Source organism: Ahaetulla prasina, chromosome 2, assembly GCF_028640845.1.
Source record: "Ahaetulla prasina isolate Xishuangbanna chromosome 2, ASM2864084v1, whole genome shotgun sequence".
NCBI lineage: Eukaryota > Metazoa > Chordata > Lepidosauria > Squamata > Colubridae > Ahaetulla > Ahaetulla prasina.
Window position 1 is genome coordinate 236,189,454 of NC_080540.1, and position 27,945 is coordinate 236,217,398.

Sequence of the window (27,945 nt, forward strand, 5' to 3'; positions counted from 1 at the left end):
TTGGAAGAAGAGCCATTAACTATTATTTATTTGTTTGTTTGTTTTTCAATGAAATTATACATACTAGAATAATAAAAATGACAAATATTTGATGGATGAAAAACTAGATCTGCAGCATTAGAACACAGAGCATTAATGTTTCAACTTTGAATCAGAATAGCAATATATTGAATTAACTGTTAGTTAATTAAACTTTAATCACTACCCCTCACCTCCCCTTCCCCCCCAAAAAACCTGCATAGTTAAGCAGTAGTATAAATATACATTTCTGCAAAACCCTGAAGATCAATATTCCTCTTTTTGACTCTGAATTTAGTATAAAGGAAATCATCTGCCCTGGTCAGATTCTGAGTTTCTTTTCCCTTTTCTTGCACCCTGAAAAAACAGAAATGAAGGGATATTGAATTAATAAAGAGAGGGAGGAGGAGAAGAAGAAAATACAATATGTTTTTTTAAACGTCTGTACAGCACCAACGGGTACTGCTATTCTCACAAAAGCATACTAAAAAGGAAACTCTTTTAAAAAACCCTCTTCTCAGCTGCTGACCTTTGTAATAAAAATTTCAATCAAGTGAAGTACAGATAGTCCTCAAATTAAGTCAATTTGTTCACTGACTGTTCAAAGCTATGGTAGCATTGAACAAATGGTGCTTACAGCTGTCCCCCAAAGTTATAGCTGTTGCAGTGCCTCCTGCAGACATCTGATCAAAATTCAAGCACTTAGCAGCTCACCTGCATTGACAACTGCAGAGTCGATTCAACTATCCTCACCCACCTATCTCTGCTCTTGTGAATGCACAATAGCATTCCTTGATGGCAGCAGCATGGGGTTGAAATAGAGGCCCTAGGCCAGGGGTGTCAAACTCACATCATCACGGCGGCGTCACGTGATGTATTGCAAGTTTTTCCTCCCTTTATTAAACCGGGCATGGGCGTGGCCAGCACGTGACGCATCCGACCCGCAAACCACAAGTTTGACAGCCCTGCCCTAGGCCTTCAGCAGCCACTGACCTCTCTACTTCAACCCCACCATTGCCAAAGATTGTCATCTCAAGTCCTGTGCTACAGTGAGCTATCCAGCATCACAGCCCCAGCTATTTCCATATCCTGCTGGCCCTGCTGCTCTGTGCTCCAATGGGTCAGCCATTGTTAGCCTTGCTGCCTTGTGCTCCGCTGGTCCTGCATTCCTGCCACCCTGCACTTACTAGCCCATACCTCCTAGCTCTGTTTCCTTCAGCTCCCCTTTATCGTCTTCCATCTACTATTGATGAGGGGCACCTGGCTTAGCCCTATGCAAGCAGCAGCCAGGCCTTCTTCCTGAGGTCTCTTTTCCTATTTTCAAAATAGTGTGCACTGTATTCCCAATGTTTTGGCAGACTTCTGAGGCCTTTTAAATCCTCAAGAGAAAGCTATGGCTGCCATTCTCCAAAGTGCGTGGGCTGAGCATGGGATGGCAAGATTGGCAGCCTGGAAGGACCAGTGGAGTACATGGTGGCAAACCCAGGAAAGTAGCACAGTGAGTGGTGCACAGGATGGGAAGGCCAGCAAGATCAGCAGAATGAAAGGGCTAGTGGAGTGCAGGGCAGCTAGGCCAGCAGAGGCTGCAGACTTCAAGGTGGACAAAAGGGCAGACATGGCAGGGGGAAATAGGCACGTATGGGGTAATTGAAGAGAAGACACCCTTTATCTTCTTGAGCCTCAGAATTAAGAAGACCAAAGCCAGAAATAGCTTGGACTGGGATGCTTATCCATGTTTAAATAGTCTGTCCTATAATAGTTATTATATTCTTTCTGTTCCATGTAGTTCAGCAATTTCCAATCCATCAGAGAAGCATTTTAGTAGAATAAGAAATTGCAACTGAAAAAAGGAATAAGAAATGGTTTTTAATAGCTTGTATTATTATTTAGTTTTATTATGTAGTTAAATATTACCTGGTATCTTGTTAATTCGGCTTGCAGTATTTTCACTTTAGATCTTTCTTGTTCCAATGCAGCATGAAGACTGGCAACCTTAAGGAAAGTCAAATCGTTACTCTAAAACAGATTTATTAAAACAAATTTTACATTTTTAATTAAAGTTACATTTTAAACAGGATGACATAGTTTTACAAAATGAGCTTAAAGAGTGGTATGCTACGGTGGTTCAGGCAGTGGATTAGGAATGGGAAGACAGATTCTAGTCTTTCCTTAGGCACAGAAACCAGCTTGGTGACCTTGGGCCAGTCACTCCTTCTTAATCCTATACCAGAGTTAGGCTGTGCAACAAACTGGCTGAAAAGTAAAACCTCTTGTGAAATTTTGCATTGATTGCTTTGCAAAGTAAGGACAGTGCAAAATTTTGTAATCAAATGGGACAAACACTAGGAAAAAAACATTTTGTTGTTAGACATTAGACCTAATTCCTTGTTGGTGACTGTTCAAGAAAATGATTTCACAATTTAAACCATCTATGATAGCAACTAAAACACAATTTTAAAATTTCCCTGGAATTATAACTGCAAATTATTTTTGTCAGTATTTTTCTACAAGGATTCAATAGACATATCCTATTCAGAGGTGGGATTCACTTATTTCCCTACTGGTTCGCAAATGTGAGTGCATGCATGCGCATGGCCTTCCGCGCAAGCGCAGTGTCCAAGCATTATGTCCGGGCGGAACCTCCCACAGTCGCCACTACCAGTTTGCCTGAACCAGACAGAACCGGCTGAATCCCGCCTCTGATCCTATTACAGAAACTGGAGCAATTTCTACCATCTCATATTCTAAAAATCTGGAAAATGTAGGTCCTCTCTTAAGCATGAAAGCTGATTAGGTGACCCTGGGCCTGTCACTCTCTCTCAAGCCAACCTACCTTGCAATTGTTGCTATGGAGAAAATAGGAGGCTGTATATTACATATTTTCATCACCTTATATTACCTATAGGAGGCTTCGCTTCACTGACTGGCTGATCCTCCCCATGATCTTCATATACAGAGGCTGTGTGGTACTATTCTGGGAGTGGGCACCATTTAGGAGCAGCCACAATGACACAAAGCAGTCTCTGCCACTCTCAAAATGGCACCCGTTCCCAGGACAGCACCATGCAACCTCTGTATAGAAAGACCATGTGACAGATCAACTGATTCTCCTTTCCAAAGGCTATCTTCAGAAAAGGTCAGAGAAACGAAGCCTCATATAGATAATTTAACATTGCTGGCACATGTGACACAACTTTTCACATAGTCCTCTACATCAGCTTTCATCTTTGGCCACCAAAACTGCATCTAATCAGATGAAGGGTCTTCAGAATCCAAAGTGACCAACCAATCAAGAATCATGGCTATGCTGGAGCACCAGGAATCTCAAGCTGTTGGGGACGTACATTTTTGAACCTTTCCAAGCCAGTTCATCACGGGTCGTCAACCTGACATAGTGCACATACCTAATCTCCGGTCTATTTTTCCCACAACAACTTTGCAAAGTGGGTTATCCTGAGAGAGTGTGACTGATCTAAAGTCACCTACTTTTCATGCCTAAGGCAGGACATACACTTGCCTGATTTCTAGAATATGATTCATTGATTCAGTTTCTGTAATAGAATATGCTGGTTCTATGACAGGGGACAGAAAGCCCAAGGGAGTGGTACCCATGAGGTGGAAAGTGGACATGGGGTATCTCAGGGAGTAGGAGAAGCCCAGGGCAGGCCTCGTGAGCTGAAGAGATGCTGTCTTCACAAAAGAACATGTTGTTTCTAAGGATCCTACACTCCCTGGCCCTCAAGAATAGTGTTTGCTTGATTGCAGTTTTAAGTGGGAATATCCTATTCTACAAAAAGAACTTCCTCAGAATTCTTCCAACAACTATTCGGACTTGCTAATTTACAACAATATATCAAGAAACCCACTGAAATATTTACCTGTAAAGTTAACTCATTCTTAATACTCTGAGATTCATCAACCTGAAGGAGGATTTCAGCTTTATCTTTCACTATAAAGTCAAACAGAGAAAATGTTAATCTATTTCCCACATCTTCAAAAATGGAGTAGAATGATATGCCAGCCCTGATAAGCTAAAAAAGTGGCTTGCACTAAGTTTAAGAGATCATGGATTGCATAGATCTGCTTTTACGTAATAGAATACATACCAGTAGAATAGAACTATTTTTCTCAGTATTTTCCTAAACTGCTTCCAGATAGTTGAGTGATTGTACCAGTTCTTTTTAAAAAATGAAAAATTTGAAAATATATAGCAGTACTTACTTTCACCTTCTTGAAGCATTTTCAGTAGCTGTGCATTTCGTGCTTTTACTTCCTTGTATTTTGCCTGAATATATTTTAAAAAAATAGTTAATAAAGTGATATATTTCACTGTGTTTGTTTCAATATAAGAGTATTGGTTGTTAGTTCACTTCTGTTAAATGCATTGAGGATTATAACTTTGAAATTGTAAATTCATTCTGCAATCTACGAGTTTCAGAAAATAAATATAACTGCACATTAAAAAAGTTCAATTTAGGAAGAAAGTCCAAAGATAGGATATAGTAATGAAACAAAAGACAAGGAGAAAGACTTATATCTATTATTGCCTTGAAATGCTGACCCTTGATTGCAATGTAACATGTATGACACAGAAATTCTGTTAATTATAAGAATAACTAGAAATTCTGCATGTTTCCTCTCCTTCACATTAGGGTGTAGGTTATCCAGGGAAGAGCTGGATTATTTTTAAGGTGCAAGATCACTGCAAGATACAGGTAGTTCTTGCTTAACGACTGGTTACTTAGCAATCATATGATGGACTCCCTATAAGATACTTGCACTATGATTTCAAAATTCAGAGCAGCACATCCACCCAAAGTCATACAATCGCAACTGGTTCACCTATATGGCCATTTGTAGCATTCTGCAGTTATGTGACAATTTTTACTGGTTTTCAGCACGTACTTCTGGTTTCTGGCAAGAAACACTTTTTTGATAAAACAGATTCACTTAATAACCACTGCAAAACTGGTAAAATTGGGCATGGTCAAGTTGACCCCAACAACATATAACTATATTGGGTTCAAATTAAGGTTGTAAATTGATGACTACCTGTATCCAATAGTACACATATAGCTGTAACCTTTAATAAATGATTTCTATCTGCTTTTCTTTAAACGATTAACATACCTACCATTGCAATACTAATTGTTAACTAAAATATTTGAGAAAACAATGAAAAAACAGAGATTGAGAAATGACTGAGTGGATTCACAAATCTCGAAACAAGCGTTAAAAAGGAATATTTGGGCTATATAGGTAGTCCTCCAGTTATGACCATAATTGGATCCGGAATCTTGTTTTGAGATGCCACATAATTACTATGCTTAACAACCACATACTGGCTCTTGCAGTTGCAATCACTGGCAGTCACCTAGAAGAAGTGAGGCAGAAAGAGGACCCAGACCTCTTGTGTGGTAGGGTGAGAAAGCAGCTAGGTCTCCCACTATATCTGAGAGGCCTGGGTCCTCTTGCAGGCCCCAGGGAGAATGATTGAAAATTATTCAGTAGCATTTTCATTAGATCTGAAGTCTGTTTTTTCCAGGGCACCAAAGGATTTTCCTTCTAGATAAATTCTTCCATCCAGGAGGAATGGATCTCAAATTAGGCAAAAGCACTCTGTTGAACACTAGCATTCTGAGCCTTTCGGACCACTGGCATTTTCATTTTATTCTCCTCTCTGGAAGGCTCAGAAAGGGTCTGGAATAGAAGGGGAAAAAATTCTGAACTCCAATGATCCAAAAGACTCAGAATGCTGGCGTTTGCTAGTGTTCTTACAGGATTTGAGGTTTGTTCCTCCAATATGAAAGAGGATTTATCTCATGCATTGAGAAGAGGGGAAATCCCTTGAAATGCTGGGGGAACAAATGTCAAATCCAATGTCCCCCTCTGCTTGCAACCTTCCCTGCCAGATTTACTTATTTATTGCTCACCTTTATTATTTTTATAAACAACCTAAGGCAAAGAACACATCTAATTCTTCCTATTTTCCGCACAATGACACTGGGAGGTGAGTTAGACGGAAAGAGAGTGACTGGTCCAGTTACCTTTCTGGGGAAACCAGTAGAGAAGATTGCAATGATTATCATATGATCTCAGGACACATGGCAACCAGTCATAAATGCAAACTGGTTGCCAAGTGCCTGAAATGTAGTCATGTGACGGGGGGGGGGGGGGCGGCATGATGTTTTATGATGGCCAGAAGTGTTTTATGGGCTGTAAAACACCCATTCCAAAGCCTACTGTGAATGGTCATTAAAATACTGGTCATACTGTAAGTCAAAGACCAACTGTATTCAATTTTACACTTATAAAGCAGTATACTCCAGTGAATCCAGTTATATTTACTCCTAGGAAAACAATATAGATATTCATTGCGAAAGAAGTAAAAAAAATTTAGAATAACCGTAACCTACTTAATCAATAGTTTTAGACACAGTACACTAAAAGCACTAAAAACCACATTTTCAATTGAAGTTTTAAATACAGTTAATAAATTATGCTTCTCTGGAAAATACATACCTCCCATTGACTGATTACACTCTTTAATTGTTGGATTTCTGTATCTTTCTTTTCAAGTTCCAATTTTGATCTCTCTAGTCTTCCATCTTTTAGAAAAATACCCTATAAATCAAGAATTAAAGAATATAAACTTAAAGGTTTATATCAGTTACAGAAATATAATATTAATAATTAATGCATTTCCAAACGCTGAAATATGCTCAGTGATGCTATATATCCACATTTATTATATGTCAGAATCATAATAGAATATCTTATATCAATAGAATTGATCAGATTAGCAAAATTCTGTATTGTAACATGTTTACAGTACTTATGTGATCATAGTCTGTCCTTGTATTGACTTTTTGCTCATGGAAAGAATAATTTTCTCATTCTAAACAGAGATTCTGAAATTAAGAGGAAGTTTAGTTTGTGAATCTAGCTTACAAAGAACCAAATAATCCAGGATTGAAAAAGAAATCAATATATTTTTGTTTGCAAGAAATGCTAGCAGATAAGAAATAGAACAGGAAATAATAGATTGCTTGTATTAGTACATGTCATCCATAAATTGTGACTTTGCAGAATCCTAGATAATTATTCTGTACCAATTTGACCATTATATGGAAATTTTAGAGATAACTAGACAATCTGTGAATGTTTAAGTCATTGTTTCAGAGATATGTACCAGATTCCTCAATGACAATGACAGAGCTTCTAATGTACTACCTTCACTGGAAAAGTTATTAAAAATTCTGGGAAATATTCAGGAAAATATGTCTTGAAAATAACCCATGTAAAACATCAGGAGTTGACAAAGAAATACTTTATGACAGTTTCTATTATTTCATCAAATGTTTTATAACATTTGTCAAATTTCAATCCCACAAGAGTCATGGATCCCAGATTTTGGATGCATTCTATAAGTTCAGCCATTCGATGTAACTTAAAATTGTTGCGCTACGATGCTCTGCTTTCTCTAGTTAAAGGTTATAAATTGACAAACAGGAGACTTTTAGTAGTATACCTGACAACCCATGACTCACTGGGTCATCATTTCAGAGATATTTTCTTACGTAAACAGATAAACAGAATCACCAAGGGTGAACAAAAACAGCAGTTGCAATGAGAGCAATTTCCAATTTCCTGCTGGCTTCTCCATTGACTTTGCTTGTGGAAAGTTGATAGAGAGCATAAATCAGGACCATATGACGGAAATGACTGCAGAGGTGCTGTAATGGCCACAATTTTGCCAACAGAACAGGTCCTTCAAATTTTAATTCAATGGGATTGAATATAATCCAGTAATAGATTCTGGACTTTGAATGCATTCTTTTTAAGTTACCTCATTTGAGGTACAGATAGTTCTCAATTTACAAGCCCACAACCTTGATAATTAATAAAATTAATTAATAAATCTAATTAATAAAAAAATCTAATTAATAATAAATAATTCGTGACGATCATAAAGTGGGTCACAGCCGAGCTTACCTTTTTTTGCTAGGTCCTTAAGCAAACATAGTGGTTATAAAGCAAATGCGATGGAAAATGAACATGGTAGTTCTTAAGCAAACATCATGATCACTAAGCAAACACATTGTTTACTATTGGATGGTCTTTGCTAGAAACTAGAAGTAAATACTGGAAACCAGCAAAAGCCAGCAAAAATTTAGGTTATGTGATTGTGGGATGCTGCAAATAGCTGTAAATGCAGTCCAGTTGTCAAGTGCCCAAAACCAGAAAAAATTTACCAGAAGAGAATCTGGGTTGTAAGTCCCATTTTCAGGGTCCCTGAACACCAAGAGGTTGCTAAGTTACCATCTGTAAGTTGAGGACTACCTGTACCTTGAGTCACAAATTGTTGCTCAAAGATGCAGCCTTCTGGCCAAAGAATGTTACAAACAGACAGGATATTTTTAGTAGTACATCGGACTACCTGAGACCTGTTAGGTCATCTTTTCAGATATTATTTCCTTACCAGATTCCGCAATGCTTTCAATAATTGCTGAACTTCTAATGCATTGTCCTCACTACTAAAGTTGGGATATATTCAGAGATGTAGCTGCCTTGAAAATAGCCCATATTGAACTATATAGCATAGTCAAACATCAGCACACAAATGTTTAACAACACTTTGTATTATATCATAAACTTGTTTTATGATAATTTTATGTCATTAAATGTTTCACAAAATAAATTTGTCAAATTTGAATTCCACTGGAGTCAGGGGTCCTGGATTTTGGATGCATTCTGTAAGTTACCCAATTTGAGGTACCTTGGTTGAAAAACTGCTGCAACAAAAAACAGTATCATATACTGTTTCATCCACTTAAATATTACAGGAACAAAAATTTCTAGTATATAGAAAGATTATTGACAGGTGTTTTTGAAGGAACAAATATGCAGGTTCAATTCAAGATAGGTTCAAGATTGATCTTCTGTCAGACTTGGCCAGGCAGTAAGAATATCCTAATCAATATTAACATTAGTTTTCATGAACATCTAAAAATCTTTTGCCAACAGTTTGCATTATTACCAGCTATATGAAAATAACAACTCTATTTTATTAGTAGACTTTCTGTAACATGACAAACCAGCTATTAATTTGTTTTGTATTTATTTAAAATATTTTTATCATGCTCTTGAAATATAAAAGCTTGAGTGACTTAACTAAGATTAATAGATATTCTGTCCATATATTTGACACAATAAAAACAAAGATGAAGAAAAGAGAAGGAGAACAAGCAAAACCATGCCCCATTCTTAAGGTGACGTAATTGCTTGTCAGATACTTTCCAATATCAAGAAATTTACTGATTATTTTTTTTTTGCAAGTCTTATGCTGCTTCTGTTTCTCCTTTGAGTTGTTTAGTATAATCAATTTTGACTCCTCTAATTCATCTATACTCCTTAAACTGCTGATATTATATGTATTTAATTCCTCTTAAATATACCTGTGTGCGGTCACAAATTGTACTGTTATCTATTCCATAATCTGTGATAGGCTCCCTTCTTTTTTCTTTATTTAGAATTTTATGCATATCATCTTCCAGTCTATTGAAGAATTCGCCATCATTCAAGAGAGTATGTGGCGAGTTCAATTCCTGTAAAGAAACTATAATTAACTTCTAAGAAAAACCACCCAGCAGCTAGACAATAACTGTTTTAAGGCTCGTGGATCAATTTCAAAACAGAAGTTATAAATTCTTATCAAGAAATCCTATGCTCATGGACAGATTTGAAAATGAACTGTCACTGTTGATCAGATTATAATAATTCCCCATGCTGTTAGATAATATGATACGATAAATGGGTCCAACTGAATTTGAATGTAATGCAGAACTAGAGTTATAAGAAGTTGTAATAAGCCTTAAAGCCATGTATGTGTCCTCTCGTTTTATAGCTTTCCATCTATTTTAAATAAGCTACCTAAAACAAGAGTTCTCAAATTATACTGTGACCTCTAAAAGAAAAAATGAATTTGTGAAGGCAAGGTAGAACCACTATTAAAATTCACCGAGTTTTGTTATAGGCTTATCAGGGTAAAATGAGAGTGAATTTTGACAGCACTTCTGCTTTGCTGCTATGATACGAAGCCTGATCAGCTTTCAAACCAAAACAGAAATTTTGCACCTGCTCCCAAGCTGCTCATGATCTCCCTGGGGAGTAATGATTTGTTTGAGAACTGCTATCCTAAAAAGTACAGGTGGTCCTTGACTTATGACCACAATTGGGACCAGAATTTAAATTGCTAGGAAAGTTGGTTAAGTGAGTTATGCCCAATTTTATGACCATGTTTGCCACAGTTGTTAAGCAAATAACTTCAGCTGTTAAGTGAATCCAGAATTCTCCATTACTTTGCTTGTCAGAAACTGGTTGAGATTGCAAATGGTGATCAAATGACCCTGGGATGCTGCAACTGTTATAAATGCATGCTAGTTGCCAAGCATCCAAATTTTGACCATCTGACCATGGGGATACTCCAATGGTTGTAAGTGTGAGGACCGGTCATAAGTATTTTTTTCCAGTGCCACTGTAACTTGGAACTTCATTAAATGTATGGTTGTTAGTCAAGGATTATCTGTAGCTAACATTAACTCTAATTTGCTGAAATGAACCAGTGAACTAGCCAGTGATTTTAAGCCTCTATGACTCAAACAAGGCCTCATTAAATTCAATCATAGTTTGTCTTGTAAAACTCAATTGAAAATAGATCTTGAATTGCTCACAAGCTATATTGATGTAAAACTCATAATCCAAGGGGAGCAAGGTTTGTTTATGTAATATTTGGCATGTGGACTCCAGTAAACGAGACATATATCATTATTAAGAAAGAGCCCTCAAACAAGGAAGAAAAAAGTAGTGGTGAATCAATAGAAAGATTAGGCATGAGCAAGCCTAACGAATACACAACAATAAACTGCAATTTGAGATTATTATTTTGGACCTTAAGAAACCCTATTTTTTATTACAAATTTATTCAGAAAAATCTTTAATCAGTCATTACTCACAACTAAAGAATGTGTAAGAAACAGAACTAAACAATTTGTATTGCTATTCATTTTAGTGTGAAAAAAAAATCACATCTTTCTGGATTCTCAGTTATTTACATTCTCTGAACAAAAATGTGGTTTGGAATTTTTGAGGTTGTGATGGAATGTAGTTGGCTGGATTCCCAGTAAAGAGGAGGTGTATTCCAGAGAAATAAGAGACAGCTCAGTCCTGTTATTTTGTGTGAGAGAAAGCCAATCTCTAAAAGTTCAGAGTTTACAAGTAGTGAAGGGTTCATAGAATATATCTGGCAAGATTCCGTCTATAGTGGAAACATAAAAATCTTAAGTAGGAAGAATTAAGAAAAACATATTCTTGGTTTTAGGCCTGACAGAGATGCACTCCTGCAACATACTGATTTCAGGCCTTTAGAATGGTAGCATTCACTAGCTTTCTAGCTTTCCTCTCCTAGGAAACTATGTAGCAAATATAATTGTTCTCATGATCACTCAGAAGGTCCCTTCTCCAAATTACATTAGTTGATGAAGCAACCTTCCAAAGATCACAAGAATGGAGCCCACTTGTGGGACTGTACGAGGTGGCCTTGATGGAAGAAAATGCTTCACATCGACTGGGCATGCCTAAAGTTGCCGAAAAAGGCAACAATACCACAAGTGTACCAAGATGTGGTGGGGTGGGGAGAGGGTTTATTCCCAAGGCTCAACAACCCATATGATAGCTGGGACAACCTGGATTGCAGTCATTGAGCACAGCAGTCAAATGGATGTCTTCTTAATGACTGAGATTTCTGTCCCAATTGTAGTCATAAGTTGAGGACTACCTGTATATCAAACTGTAGAGGTAAAGGGAATGGCCCTGAACAACAGGAAGAAGAACTGCTATCAAGGCAGTGGTCAGGTAAGAAGGGCTTGAGACTGGGCCAAAAAAATAATGTGAGAAAACATCTCAGACAAGCCCTTCCCTAGTTCACACAAGGATAAAGTGAAGGAGGGGAAGAATACTCAAATTTGCAAGATTCTGTTACCATAGCTGTTACAATAAAATTAATCTGGACCTATAAAGTATTGATTTATTAGTCTAGTACAGAGATCCCCAACCCCCAATTTGTGGACTGGCAGAATGCCAGAAACAGGGCTGTGCCAACAAGCAAAGCTCCATCCACGGGATGCAGGCAGCACACAAAACCACACCCCCTCTGGTCTACGGAAAAACCTTTCTTCACGGAACTGGTCCCTGGTATCCAAAAAGTTTGGGGGCCACTGGTTTAGTCCATCTTGTTGGGCTGAGATAAAGTATTTCTCTGGACTATTGAGGACAGGACTGTTATATAAAAGAAAGTATTCAGCAGTAACTTGCCATACATAATTGAAAAAGTTATATAAAATAGCAATCAAAAATAAAAAGTATGTCACTTAGAAATTTAGAATAATTAATGTCATGTTAAACTCAAGAACTTACCTCTTGCCTTTTGGGAAAATGATCTGAAACATGAGAAATATCACAGGTAAAATTTTTAAATAAATTTGAATGTCCCCCCAAAATCAGATTTCAATACCATATATTTACAAAAATTATAAAACAGGATATCCTGAATTTAAATTCTTTGTTTCTTGATTAGCAGTTTCTTGAGTCTAAGCATTAACCATACAAATAGGAATACTAGAGAGTAGCTAGGGTAGTATTTTTGCACACTAACTGTAGAGGAAATAGAGACGTTTTGAACCTTGGTCTCCAATCTCTTTTTCTTGTTTCATTGGAAATACTGAGTGGGCATCAGGCAGGAGGTTAAAAACTCCAGAATTCAAGAAAATAGAATTTTGGCCTTCTCTACTGAAGATGTTTCCAATTCAACTAAATTTCCAGCATCCTTGTGTTTTTATTTAAATTCTAATCCATTAATCAATTTGATTCTTCCCTCCCATCAAGATCTTTGTTAATTTTCTTAGCTCTTAAAAGTTAAATGTCCTTCAACATCTATCCCACCAATCAACACAAACCAAAAAACATTTGCTAAAAAAAGATTTAGTCTCTGAATTTTTAAAACAAAAACTGCCTTTATCTTGAGGAATGACCTTAGCTGGAAAACAATTGCAGTTCAACCCTGATGATTTGTCAGGAATTCTCGGCACCTTTCATAAACTGTTATATCTTCCTAAACCATTTCTCTAGGTCAAGGATTACATTCTGCACTGACTTCTGAACTCCTGGATGATAGACTTCACTCAGGTTCAGCTGCTCTAAACTATAAATGATGATCCATAAAGTAATAATAATAACTGTCTCCTCAGTTATCCACAATCTTCCCAACTCCAAGGAATATATGCAATGTAGTATGTGGCTGCCTTTGAAGAATAACTAGAAGCTATAAGGCATGGAATCCCTGTTCATAACTTATTACAATACTTTCCACAAGCTTCTCTGGGTACTTTCAAATTAGGACTGAATTACTGTGTTGAATTTAAAGGGATGCCAGCAGAATTAGCTTGGGAATGCTCTTATATGCTTCTCAGTAGAAGTTGGAGAAAGGCTTTCAAGAAGGATGGGTCAAAGTGCATTTTCCTCTGTCTTTACTACATTCAATTAAATGGCCTTTATTGGAAGACAGTGTGTGCAATTCATATGTGTTGTGATCACCAACTATCATTGCTTTCAGCATTTTTTATATTTAATCTATTAGTTGTTAAAGTTTCTTAGTAGTAAAAAAGTGGAATGTACATGCCATGAAATATTTATTACATGAATACAGCATTTTCAGTAATTTTAATATTTCCCATTAACTTCCTGAATGCAATTCCTTTTAATTGCCTTATAAATCAGTTTCCCCAACCTTGCAAAAGTTTTAAGTTTAAGGACACTTCTGAGCATCTATTCTGGTTCACAATTAAAAATAAAAACATACCTATGTTAGAATCAGACTGAAAATCTTTTAAAGACACTGTGAGAGGTTTGTCTTTTCCTTGATGAATTTTTCGTTTCTCTTTTTTATGTATAGCCTTTGATGGAAGAGATGTATTTTCAACATGTTCATATTCCTGTAACAGAATAAAAAAAATATTTTTTTCCTGATTATTTCAAAATGTATATAGTAAACTTCTATCAATTTGAAATTAAGCATAAAAAGGGAAAAATATAACATTTTGATTGATTATTTTCGGACATTTCTCCAAATAGGTGAACTCTATTTAGCATTATTCGATGAATTGTATCACATTATGTAACGTTAGTATAAACATTATTTTCTTAATTTGCTATTCACTTAATTGTTCCAAATGCTTTTATCCTTCATACAAAGTAGCTCTAGTTCTGCCTTACGCATGAAAGCCAATTGGGTGACCTTAGACCAGTCATTCTCTCTCTCAGCCCAACCCACCTCACAGGATTGTTGTTGTGGGGAAAATAGGAGGAAGGAGTACTAGGAATGTCCGCTGCCTTGAATTACTTATAAAGTAATAAAAGTAGGATAAAAATCTAATAAAAGAATAACTTCAGATATGATTCTATAGTTTACTGTCATGTATGTATTACTTCAGTGAATAGAAATGATCTTACTCGCAGGCTGAACAATTCAAATTTATCTTGTATATCTTAAATACTGTATATCAATTAGTCTAGCATTCTGCTGCCATAGTATCCAGCTAGATCCCACTCAAGGAAACAAAATCAGGATGTTAAGTGTCATCATGAGTAGACTATAAAGAAAGAAATGTGAAATTTAATTATTTGTGGATCCAATAGTTTAGCTTTGTTGTATATTATTGGGTTCTAAGGAATAGTTTATGAGGGATCATCATCATCATCATAATAATAGTAGTAGTAGTAGTAGTAGTATCAGGCATCTATAGGCAAAATGAAACAACGGTCAAAACTTCTACCAGACTTTGCGCTTCATTTTTCCTGGACAAATTACAGTGTGCTTCAAAGTTTGAGAAACACTGTGTTGGAGAGAGACTGTTCAAGCCAGGGGAAGGAGTCAAATGGGGAATTAATTAACCCAGAATCCCTACATGGCCCAAGAGGCCGACATCTGACCCCTCCCCCTTTGAATGCCATTGAACTTTATCTAGTCTCACCCAGATGCAAATTATAACTCTGAGAAGATTCCTGAGAAGCCTGTGTAATTCTAATAGGCTTGAGCAATAAACAACTAATTGAACTCTTCACAAGTGAGTCTGGTTGTCCATGCCTGACATACTGTAATGTATTACTTAAAATTTAATAATTTACTTATAAAAAGTGGTCTGTTTAAATATTGATTGTAGAAACATAAAACCTGTATAATCACTAGTCATATTAATGGGCCATATGAAGGGGGCTTACACAACACTTATCATTGTAGGAGTCACAATACCACAATGTTTAAGAATTATTCTTCTAATAGCTTCTTAATCTTGTTGTTTTGGTAGAATTTCCTATTTTTTTTTTATTGGAACAATTTATAAATGCAGTCAAATAGAATTATTCTATATAAATCACAACCTTTCTGGACTACATTGGGGAAGATATAAACAGAAAAGGTACATACTATCCTCTCTTATAATGCACAGTTAGTTTTACTTCTGGTCAAAATATTTGAAGAAAATATGAAAAACACCCAACAGTCTCTTACAATGAATCCTGCAGTTAGTTTATTGTCCATATTTCCTATGACATATAAATTGAGGCAACGTAAGAAAGTGATTGTTTTTATTGTTGATAAATTTGTTACAGCAAGACGTTGAAAGCTATTCTACATCTTTCATTAGAGCAGTGGCATTTAGAAGCATGAGAAATTGCTACGGGTGAAAAACTGACAACAACAAAGAACTGAGCATGGAGGTCTGTATTTGTCCACAAGAATCTAGTTTACAAACCTGGGATTGCTTGGTGATGTGCCAATGAGATAGTAAACAGTTACAATTGTGCTTAGCCTGCAAATCTAGGAAAATTCAACTGGGAGCTACAATCTGCAAATTTAGCACTTCAACTTCTTGTATTTTTTATGCTCATATTTGATTTTGTATTTACTGTTTTTTTAAAAGAATCCAGATAACTTCCAATTATGTGCAGGGAAGTTCAACAAAGATGGCTAGAAAATTTTAAAAATCGATAAACAAAATTCTCTTTAAACAAAAAAAGAAGAAACGAATCAGTTGTCTTTGACAAAAGAACAAAAATATGAGAGCATCAAGTACCTGAAACCTGTCACTCAAAAAAAGTCAATCTATTTTCTGTAACTCCAGATTTCAACTGAAGATCAGGAAAAAAACTCGCTTAAGGACAATTCAGTAATGACTGTTCAGTGAGGTAGAGAGCTTTGTGTCTGGCTATATTCAAGCAGAGTATTAAGGATACTTTAATTTTTGCATATAATAATTGTATGCCATATGCAGCCCAAACAGCTCTTTTAACTCTTTCAATTCTATGCTTTTAATACCCAGCCATTAAAAAAGTTTGAAAAGAAGCAAAGGTGTCCAATAGGTAGTATCTTAATAAACATAGACACTAACAGCCAAATGGCAGCTCACAGATATATCCGGTGAGAATACCAATGTTAGTGTTGCCAGAGTAGAAGAACTGAGGTTTTTCTTGGGGAAAGAACAAAAACATGTCAACTATAGGTGTCCAGATTTATTTTGGTTCTTACAAGAAAAGAGTATTACAAAGAAAAAGGTTATCTACACATCTGAATGTCCTGAATATTTCTGAGAAACTTTGAGAGTTTTACATACATCCAGAGTATGCCCTCCCTCCTGGTTCAACATGATGGACACACTCCAAAATCTTAGCTGTAATCACCTCTTTGCAATAGTAAGCTGTAACCCTTCCCTAATAGCATCATTCAGAAAACAGAATATGACATCTGATAGATAATTTTTACCTTTTCTCTTATGACAAAGAAACAAAAAGTTCTAGGTGATTTCATAGCTGTTTAATGTGTTTCCATCTAGCTGCTTTAGACGTCTGTAAAACTCCAGTCTCACCTACTTGTGCCTTAAATATGAGCTGTTCAGTCTTCAGTCATGAAGGTTCAGCCATTCTGTATCCAGATGGAAGAAAGGACCTTGGCCAAATATCTTGCAACTGGCAGCTGCTTCATTCCTGTTGATATGAGTCTTTGCAGTTACATTGTCACCAATATCAGCATATGCTTGCCCCTCAGCCCAAACAGGAAAGCCAGTAGTTCTTATCACTTTACACTATGGGAATCTGAGGTAGGTTCCCTGTTTCGTGCCAGTAAGCCCTCCCAATATATATTCCTCAGCTTTTGATACTAATATTTCTTTTATTCTGTTATTTCTTCCCCTTAAGGTAACTGTTCTTCTCAAAAACTGTTGATGTCCATCATGTCAGAGAAGTTTTCACTTAGACAAGACTCTGATGAGTAGCACTTGTAGCACTGAAAGGCAATGCTCCATTTAGGTGATGATTCTTTGGTCTTGATTCCGTGCCAATGAGGGCAGGAAAATGAAGTCTAAAATACAGGATGTGAGAACTGCTCTAATTGCAGAGCTATCTTCTTCAAGGAGACTGTGGAATCTACTATATTTTATTGAACGCCACGAGAGTCACAATATCCAAGGTGTGAAATTAAGATGGACAGCAGTTTTGTAACTATCTTGGAAGCTGAGGAGAACTCAAAGGATGAGGATGTGCACTGAAATGTATATATATAAACCAGAGAAACTTGCAATGTCTTCAAAGGGTGGAACTATATATTTAGGCCTCTATAAGATCACCAAGTGATAAAGTCTCCTTTCAATACAGCACATTTAAATGATCTGATGTGACTTTACATGCTTCTTGAGGCCTTTAGAATCTAATATGACTCTTCCATTCCATTTTCTTGGAACTAAAACAAAAATTGAATATATGCCTGAGATCCTGTTGTTTGAAGGAAGTGCTGTTTATCAGATGAATGGCACTTTTATTCCTTTTAAAATTTTAAAGAGAAGAAAAACATTTTGAATTTTTGAAAACAGTTCAAAAGCACAGCCTTCCTTGACAGTGCATGGGCTCAGTGATCTAACATAAACACTTCACAGGAGACTGCAAACTACTAGAATCTTTCGTACTTCTAAGCGTAGGGTTTCATGCTAAATTCTATCATTTATTGTATCTTGAGGAAGCAGGCTTTGGGGTTGGGTTTTATTCTTGCTGCTCATTTTATCTTAAAGTTTATTATTTGAATTGTTTAACCCAGTAGTTTTTATACTTTTCATTACATGTTCATAAGAAAGGAAAATAATTATTGGATGATTATTAAAATTATCTAACCTGAAGTGAAAGGGTAAAAATCTCTGCCACCATGTTCACCATTTCTGCTTCTTGGCTGAGGTGTAATGGAGCAAAAGTAATTCTAGTCATTTCTCGGGTCTTCTTATACTCTCTTTATCTTATATTTCAGCATGCATGTCATGAAGAAGCTCCAAAGACACTATGCCCCATTATGGAGAATAATTTGGTAGTTCTTTAATAAGAAATTCTGCCACATCATTAGTTCTCATAGCTTTTGCAGCAGCTTATATATCACCACATAGGAAACTCAATCAAAAAGCCTGGCACTGCCTTCTAGAGCAGGGATCCCCAATCTTTCGGACCTCAGGGACCACTAATTTTAAATCCCATGGACCACTAATATGATCTGCCTAATGACTGGCTGGGTGGGCGTGGGTAGGTTGTCATGTGACTGGGTGGGCATGGCCAACTCAATGTCACTCACATCGAGGGGCATCGGCGTCTACTCACCCCTCTCTTGCCAGCCACTCCTCGCCTCCCTGCCCAGGCTCTTTAGGGCCCCAACAGAAAGCCATTGTTGGAGCTAAGCAGCCACCACAAGAAAGAGTTGGAAAACAGCTCAGTTCAAATTGTATCTCACTGAGAAGGAAGCTCAGCAGAAGCACCTCACTGAGGTCTACAAGCATAGGCTTTCCAAGCAGAGGGAAGACCTGCAGGAGTGCAAGGCCAGGTACTGGCGCCTGGAGGCTCAGCGAGCTGAGATGGTCAGCCAGTTCCAGGCCATGATGCAGTCCCACTGGAACAAGATCCTCCGGCTCCTTGCCACCAGTGGCACTTCCCTCCAGCCTTTGCCCAAAGTCCTGCACCAGGAGGCTGAAGCAGACCCCAAGTCAGAATTTCTGCCCCCTTCCGACCCACACAAGACCCTGAAGGGGGAGACTCTCTGCAACAACACAAATGTTAATTGTACATATCCAGCCTAGGGCCCATAGTTTGAGGAATCCTGATTTACTACAATATAAAAAAATGCAAATAATTTTTCTGTGGACCACCAAAATGTTCTCACGGACCCCCAGTGGTCCACAGACCAATAGTTGGTGACCGCTGTTCTAGAGTATGTAGGAAGACCCAGGCATGAATGTCTCCTCTGCCATAAGAAAGCAGTTCCTTCTCTGAAAAGAAAAATATATTACAGTTGTTGACTTACTAAGTCTGAAATTTACAGGATTTGAGGACAAAAGCTTCTTGTCATCAGAATTCCTTATGGCCTCATTTTTATCCTTGAAACCCATGGTACCAGAATCCATCACAGCTACTAGAGAATTGATCACAATCTATAGCTATTAGGTGTATACTTATGGGGTTTCTGGTAGAGGGTAATTTGATCAAAAGAGGCTTACTGTACTGTCTATAAGGAAGATAAGGACTTAAGGAATTGATTTCTGAAGAACTGTGCTTCTCCAACTGCCCCTTGTAGTGTCTTTTTACCATTCAGATAATGTATAAATAGTTATTGAATGCTGGAAATTCTTGCAGAGAACTCTTTTCTGGGAAACAAAATTTTATTGGAAGCTGAAATTGCATCTGAGATGACTCTACATCTTCTGAAAGAAAAATCATCATGTCTGGAATCACCTCATCAGAAAGCATTTAGAATTTTTTTCACTCTCTTATTTATTGGAAATATAAGAGAATTTGGGGAGAAAACCAAAAAGAACCTCAAACAAGAGACTGTTGGGCTAACTAAACTACTGGATCAGTTATGCAGCAATTTTTCTGTTAGAGCCTCCTTGTATCTGCAAGTTGAATTGTGATCAGCTAGGGCTTAGTGCTTTTTAATCTTCTTCCCTTATCAGTTCCTTCATGGTAGGTGGTTTATCCAGTCTTATGGCCCTGAGTGGAAGAATCCCTTATCTCAAATAAAAAAGGGCAGAGCCACTGCTCAAAAGTGTTTCCCAAACAAATCCTCTCTTTCAAACCTTATCTATTTCCAAATACTTATCTATTTCAGTTAGTATTCTGAGTATGTTTATCAGTATCCCAACTAAGTATATTTATCACTAACTCAGCAGAGCCACAGTAACTGGTCACTTTGCCATCCGGACTGTCTTCTGCATCAACAGCAGTGACTCTTTATTGAATGAACAATCAAAGCACATAGGTTTTGCTGCCTTTTTCCTTGTCCTGACTTGGGACTTATCGCCAACCCTAGCTCTGTGATTGGAAATTCCTGTTTGAATGCCTAAAATACATGCAGGAGAAGTACATGTTTTGATTTCCTCCTTGGAACGTCTAATATGCTATTGTAAATTCAAGTCTCAATTCATCCCTCATAGCTTACACTGAGTTCTTCTTAGCAAAAAAGTGTTTTAAAGAGAGAAAATGATATACCTAGGAAATGTTTATAGGTACATTTTTTTTTTAATTAAGGTTTTTTTAACGGTAGGTAGGTAGGTAGATCGGTAGATAGATATTTCAGTATTTCTACTATTATCCTGGGAATACTTTTCCTACTAAAACAGAAGTCAATCTTATTACAATATTATTATTACAGAGACTCTTATAATTTATTTTTACAAAATCAGTTATATAATTAGCAATGGAACACCTGCCACCCATATTTTGAACTGTGATTTAAAATTAGAGAAGATCTAATTACATTTTGTTACTCTAATTTCATTATCATACTGAAAAACAACTCTTTTATAGAATACTTTCTTCTACATGGGACATTAGAAACTGATAGATAATTGTATTTTCTGCAAGCACCTGATGAATCCACTGCTATATGGAATAAATTAGAAAAGGCTCAATACATTGTAACAGAAAGGCAGTATCACTGGTTTTCAGGAACAAGTTTTACATTGTTGTATATATTTTATTCATCTTTCCCCTGCCCTAAACAAAAATTGTAGTTTGTTGTTCCCAGACAAATTAAACCAGAAGTCAGAGTTTGTTGCTTGTTTATAGATCCTGATTTTTTGGACAACCAAGCAGAATCCCAGATGTAACAGAAAGCTATCACTTCTTAATTTATTAATTCTAATAATTAGAACAAAACCGAAATGAGAAGAATGTAGGTGTACTAATGCACAGCTGGCTAATATGTTAGTTCTAATTTATGGTTCTATGATTTGATTAGCATTTTTCAGATGAAATGATAAATGCCTATAGTTTACTGATAAATCTGTTTAGCATATACTTTGTTTAAATTGAAATTATATAATTTAGATTAATATTTTATTAACTGTTTCAGGCATTTTGTAATTAGTTTTCAATTTGACAGCCCTATATTTTAATATAAGCTATGACAAAAGATTAATTATTCCTTCTGTTCTGATGTTTTTATACTCTCACACATAATTTTTGTCAAGGACGTTTCAAAACAACATTGATATTAGATTGGTAAGCCAGTTTATTTAATCAACTCATGTTGAATCATATAAAACCTGTACATGTATGTACAGTTAGTCTTTGGGATTGGACTCGCTGGCAATTGGGACTGGAAATTCCACTGTTACATGATGTGGTTCTGAACAACACATGCTTAGTGGTGGCAGTGCTGATTGCTGTCGTAACCCTAGGACTGTATGACTTGTTAAATAAGGTACTCACTTGACCATGATGAGAAGAGATGGGTGTCAGCAAGGAAGCTGGCAGGTGAGAGCTATGGGTGTATAAGTGCCACAGGCAGCCAGGAGTTGTGGGCAGGCACTATGAAATGTGAGTGGGTAGAAACTACAGAATACAAGTAGGCAGTGAACAAGAGGTGAGAATGGGAGTGACTTGCGACCCTCCTGCCAGTTTCCCATTGATTTTGAGGGAAGCCAGCACAGAAGGTCATACATGGCAATAATACGACCACAGAAACCTGAAACTGTTTTAAGTAAAAGACAGTCTGTATTGCAGTCACATGATTGCAGAAATCCTGTGAAGGCCGCAACTTCAAGAAAAACTGAAAGTCCACGCATGTTCAACACCCTTATAACTCTAAATGGTCACTGAATGAGTTGCCATAATTTGAGGACTACCTATATATAGAAAGAAATTTTAAAATGTTTCCTTTTTAGTGCAAGAAAAACAAAGTCTTTGTACTTATTTTGTTGTTATTCAGACAAAATTTGAGAACACATTTTAAATATGATATGATATAATGAACTGAGGCTTTCTTTCCTGACAATATTTAAATATTTTTAAGCTTCTCAAAACATTTGTACATTAAGAAAATAATTGATATTATGGTAGATTCAGGATCTGGAATGGTTATTTATTATGCTTTAATCTTAATGAAAGTAAGAAATACCTTTCTGTGTTCTTCATATTCCAGTTTGCTTAAAAGCAAAGCTTTTTCAAGGTCTGCTTCAAACATTTCAGAAGTCAGCTGAAAAAACAAGGCAGAAAAGCAGATGCTGTGACAAAATATTTATTTAAGTATATATACCCTTTAATTTAAAACTATTCTTTGATGAAGTGGACTCGGACTATTTTTCACTGTCCTTCACTGTCCTTAAGTGAAATTAAGACCAGGATAAAAATGGTAAAAACTTGCCAAAAACGTAGCAGCATGGGTATAAATACCAAGTATGCTAGATCTACAAAACATTTTTCTCATCACCAATGTCTTTAGTAAGATTTTGTAGAGAATAGTAAAGGCAATTGTGTTACAGCTACTGATGTTGAACTGTTCCAAATTCAAAAATATAGTAACATAAATTCTGAATTAAGGAAGATTTTGTTGTAAATCAGAGTTCTCTAAAGTAGTCTAGCTGAATGTCAAATAAATGGGGAACAATAGGAACAGATTGAACTTGGACGAGTGTGGTGATTTAGGACTAAAATTCACCAATCTCCAACCAAATATCAGTGTTCATTTTGATGGTCATCAGATGTATCCTTCTCATTAATGATATCAAGTTACAAGTTTTAAAAGGTATGTTAAATCCTGTATTTTTCATATTTCAAATATTACTTATTTTTAAGAAGATTATTATCTATTATACTATAGTTGCTATTGTTATTCATAAAGTAATTTTTTCATATAATTTATGTTTGGGGATTGATAAACAACCTTAAACTTAATAAAGAGGTTGATGAGCGAGGGGAACCTTAACCTTTACCTTTACTCTAAATAAATTTGCTCAAAACTGCAGTCAATTGCAAATTCTATGCATGCGTACCCAGAATTATATTCATAGGACTTACTTTCAGGTACATCCAAACCTTAGGCTACAGTTTTATATCTACTCTTTTATCAGAAGATCTAAGCAGCACAAGTAAGAGCCAATGTGATATAGTCATTATGATGCTAGGTTGGCATTGGACAACTATGAGTTCAAGTCTATGTTCAGTCATGGAATCACATAAGGTGACTTTGGGACAGTCACTCTCTCTGTTGAGGTCAACCTGCTTAAAACTGTAGCTATGGCAAAATAAGGAAGGAGCGCTAGAATTTTGCAGTAATATATTGAAAAGTAAAATACTGAAGTACCTGCTCATCTCTTTGCCTCCACTGTTGCCAATCCTCTTCATGGGAGTCTTTCCTCCCTGTGTGGTTGAAAGCTTGTTCATGCAAAGAGAAGCCAGCTCCATGGGAGGCTTTGGGAGGAATTTTTTTAAAAGCAAGATTTCTGAGCTAAAAAAAATGAGATGAATGAAATATTTTTACATATGAAAAAATGACTCACTGAAACTATTTTCACAGTTTAACTGTATGGTGAGTTATTTCTCTTATTAATTTAGGGTTTTTTTTCAATTTAACCCACACTTAACCTCATTTGCTTCACTCTGCTGCTGCTCCTTCTTTTTCCTCCTCTTTTCCTTTTTCTTTTCATTTAGAGTTGACTTATTCCCTGCAGTTTGCGTTTTTCCACCACTCTGATTACTTCTTCCTTTTCCAGATTCTGAATCAGAGCCACTGCCACTATCAACTTGCAAAAGAGCAAATCTAGATGCAGTTGTAGGGACTGAACTAATTACAGCAGAAGCCATTTTAATGCTGCAAGTCTGAAAACAGATCTCCAAATCACAGTATTTCCTGGAACAAGAAGAATATAACAGTAAATTATGGGCTCCTTATGGTTCAGCATAAATAAAATGACAATCTAGATATATTGACCAGGCATAGAAACTTAGCATGATCAAAAAAAGCATGATTGAAAAAGTTCAATCTTAACGTGTAAGATACAGGAAAATAATTATTTTTCAATAAGTTGTATACCAAGTAAAATTGTATCCTGGAAGGTTCTAGATCAGTGTTTTTCAAACTTGGCAATTGTAAGACATTGGAAGGTCAACACCTAAAATTTTGAGAATGTTGACTGAGGAATTCTGGGAGTTGAAGTCCACATATTTAACAGTTAAGTTTGAAAAAAACTTCTTTTGCTAAGACAACTGCAAATATTTTTATAATTAATATCACCAGAAGTATTTTCCCCAAAAACAATTCTAAGAAGCTTGCCTAAATGGTAGGAATTTTTCACAGAAAAAAAATACATAAAATTGAAATAAAAATACAAGGAAAAATGAAATCTCAAAATAATTATTGGTAAATATAAAGCAAAAACTCATGAGGTGATACTTATTCTCTGACATTTGTTAGATTTTTTTTACCCCGCCTTAAGAACTCAACAGAAGAAGAAGAATAGAATTTATTGGCCAAGTGTGATTGGACGCACAAGGAATTTGTTTTGGTGCATATGCTTTCAGTGTACATAAAAGTAAAAGAAAAAAGAAAAGAAAAAAAATACATCAAAGATACAACATTTACAACACTAATGATGGTCATAGGTTGCAATTTAACCCTTAATGATAAGCAACAAAAAGTTACAGTCATACAGTCATACGTGGAAAGAGATTGGTGATGAAAACGATGAGAAGATTAATAGTAGTGTAGATTTAGTAAATAGTTTGACAGTGTTGAGGAAATTATTTGTTTAGCAGAGTGATGCCCTTCGGGGAAAAACTGTTCTTGTGTCTAGTTGTGGTGTGCAATGCTCTGTAGTGTCGTTTTGATTGTAGGAATTGAAACATTTTATGTCCAGGATGTGAGAGATCTGTAAATATTTTCACGGCTCTCTTCTTGATTCATGCAGTATACAGGTCCTCAATGGAAGGCAGGTTGGTAGCAATTATTTTTTCTGCAGTTCTAATTATCCTCTGAAGTCTGTGTCTTTCTTGTTGGGTTGCAGAACCGAACCAGACAGTATATACTGTCTTAAAATATTAAGCCCTAATGCAAACAGCAATGCTGCATCTCCAAACCTGCCACTCATTTAGATGATGAACAATTACTGAAGCTGCTGTCACTTTATTCTTAGTGAGAACTATAAGAACCTTTGTGGATTGTTTCTAGTGACTTGCATAAAAATATAAAAAGATTTTAATTTGAGAGTTGTCTGGAAATATCATGTTGATGCTTTAATGATTCAATTAGAAAGATATATAATTATCTTTATATAGCAAATACAGAGATATCTGTAATAAAAATATGCCTTATACTAAATTTTGCAGTATCTGAATCTGAGAGAAGCTCCATATTGTTTTATAAAAATATAAATAAGATATAAATGCTTTCTCTACTTTCTGGTGAAAACAAGTAACAGATTATTTCTGTATCCTTGATCTTCAACTGAGAATAAATGCTACAGCCAGGATAATATTCCCCTATTATTTCAGATACTGTATTTCAGATGCTGCCATTTAATAAGCTAGTTTATATTTATGTCTCAAAGCAGGTGTTAATTTTTTGTCTCCAAGAATGTTCACAACACTTTTTACTATTTTTGCTTCCAATTTCTTTTAAAAAAATTATTCATTTAATACTTTTTTCTTAAAAGAAAAAACTTCATCTATGATATTTATATTTCTTGTCAAGAAATATACATAAATAACATAAAATGAGCATTCAACGTACGTATCTTCATATTTTAACACCCTACATGGACTGAATTGGAAAAAGTCTTCCAAAATTTTCGCAAAATGAAGTAATGGGAATTTGTTTTATTATTCAAATAGCTCAGGAAAGCTAAAATCCTTTTTTAAAATCTGTTAAAGCAGTGTATGTTATTTAATTAGTAGGAAGCATCCAATTAAAATAATCCTTTTGCTACTGCATTTGAAAGAAAACATTGTCTTCACCAAAAGCTCTGGAGGGGATATTTACTGTTTATAGACAGGAGGGCATTGACAATCTAGCCCAAAATAATGCTTGAAGTTGTGCTGTTAAGAGAATAAGTGAGCTATCAGCCCATTCTTGGTCAGCAAAAAATTATACCATGAAATTGGATGCCCCATTGCTGATGTCTCTCCTAGCATCTTTCTTCATTCCAGGCAATAGGTAACAAAAACGAATTTTATATACCTAGCCATTGTCCTGCAAGTAGATGGTTTCCTAATATGGGGAAACCCGCTGCTCTAACCACTGATATCATAGCTGATTTAAACCCATTTCACCCCTAGGCTGGGAATGAGATAAATAAAAGCTAAAGGCGACACTTTGTGAAATGATTAGGTGGAAAGTGGAGGCAAGAACGTCCCTTTTCCCCTTCCCTAAAAAATGAAGGTGAAGAGCTCCAAACTTGAACGTTAGAGAGAATATCCTCAGCATTTTACTCCAAGTAATACATTCCGAAAGCTCTGTTTGTTCAAATCAACAAATTAGGCCCTTTTTTCTCCTCAGGATGATGATGGCCTGGCTATAATCAAGCTTTAACCCCGGGAGTTTTGCTACGAATGAATTGTGGCTCCTTGTACTGCTGCCTTCCGAGAGAGGCTTTTGCTCAGTTTCAATCTTGGTCGTGAAAGTAAAAGGCGCTGCTTTTCCTTCTGAAAATAAAAAATTAACGGGATTCTTTTCTTCCAGGACCGGGTTACTTCCAATAAACATGGCCAGGCCGACCTACAGCCATACCAGCCAGCCTTGGGCGTCCTCGCCTCCCCTCTCCTCTCTTCGCCACCCGTCCCCCCAGCCCAACCTTTTGCGTTTCGTTTTCCCCAAAAGAGAGAGAGAGAGAGAGAGAGAGAGAAGGGGGGGGGGTCGCAGGCATTTCTTGCTCTTTCGCCTCTTTCCGAGGGGGACTCCACACAGAAGCGGTAAAGGAGAGAAGTAACAGCCCTCACCCGCCTTTCTGAGCCCAAAAGCCGCCCTCGGGTGAGCAGACGGGGCGACGGCGGCTTCCCTGCAGGCTAAGCGGGCAGTTGCCGGCGTCTAGAAAACGGCTCGGACGTTGTGGGCGCCAGAGAGCTCGCGGAGACGGACGGCGGGCGGGCGGACGTCGGCAGCAGGAATGGGCGAAGGGGGCGCGCGGAGAAGCGACAGGGCTTTGCCGGCGGGAGCGCGCGGACGTGCTCAGCTCGGCCGCTCGCTCGCAGAGTTTGTTTACGTCTCGAGTCGGCCGGCTGGTATACGGTACCAGAAAGGGGCAGCTGACGCATGCGCAAACCAAGTCCGTTTGTGACGTAGCGAGAGCACGAGGGGACCCCCGCGGCTGGGTTTGCGGCTGCCGGCGGGAGCTCGGGGTGAGGTGATGGGGGGGGCGAGTAAGAAAGAAGGGCGAGAGAGGCTTAGTTCCCAAACCCAAATCTACGAGATAACAAAAGAAGTTGAGAAAACTAAAGGACCGAAATACTTCCAAGTTCCTCGGATGGTCACGCCTAGCAGCTGAAGTCTTTGCGCTGCTCGCCTCGGTCCTTGTTACC

General features: G+C 36.9%; 1 protein-coding gene across 3 annotated transcripts; it reads right to left on the reverse strand.

Annotated features, from left to right (window-relative positions):
* Positions 1–10: 10 nt before the first annotated feature.
* On the reverse strand, positions 11–27,943 carry GKAP1 (G kinase anchoring protein 1). Of its 3 annotated transcripts, none has more exons than XM_058165731.1 (12): positions 27,876–27,943; positions 24,019–24,283; positions 23,738–23,881; positions 22,553–22,630; positions 13,934–14,066; positions 12,493–12,515; positions 9,477–9,626; positions 6,541–6,642; positions 4,240–4,303; positions 3,897–3,967; positions 1,933–2,010; positions 11–375 (listed from the first exon to the last, which is right to left on the reverse strand). In XM_058165731.1, the coding sequence occupies exons 2-12, from the start codon at positions 24,235–24,237 to the stop codon at positions 328–330; spliced, it is 1,110 nt and encodes a 369-aa protein (XP_058021714.1). In that variant the 5' UTR covers positions 24,238–24,283; positions 27,876–27,943; the 3' UTR covers positions 11–327. The 3 variants fall into 3 exon arrangements, with proteins under 3 accessions (XP_058021714.1, XP_058021713.1, XP_058021715.1); XM_058165730.1 differs by lacking the exon at positions 27,876–27,943 and adding an exon at positions 27,367–27,627 and having other exon boundaries at positions 12–375; XM_058165732.1 differs by lacking the exons at positions 9,477–9,626; positions 27,876–27,943 and adding an exon at positions 27,367–27,621 and having other exon boundaries at positions 15–375.
* Between the last annotated feature and the right edge of the window lie 2 nt (positions 27,944–27,945).

Coding starts and splice junctions, on each gene's coding strand:
- GKAP1 (XM_058165731.1), bottom strand. CDS start 24,237: ATGGCTTCTGCTGTAATTAGTTCAGTCCCTACAACTGCATCTAGATTT. Junction 14,067..22,552: donor AATATGAAGAACACAGAAAG/GTATTTCTTACT, acceptor ATTCTGTTACAG/GAATATGAACATGTTGAAAA. Junction 4,304..6,540: donor GTGTAATCAGTCAATGGGAG/GTATGTATTTTC, acceptor AAATATATTCAG/GCAAAATACAAGGAAGTAAA.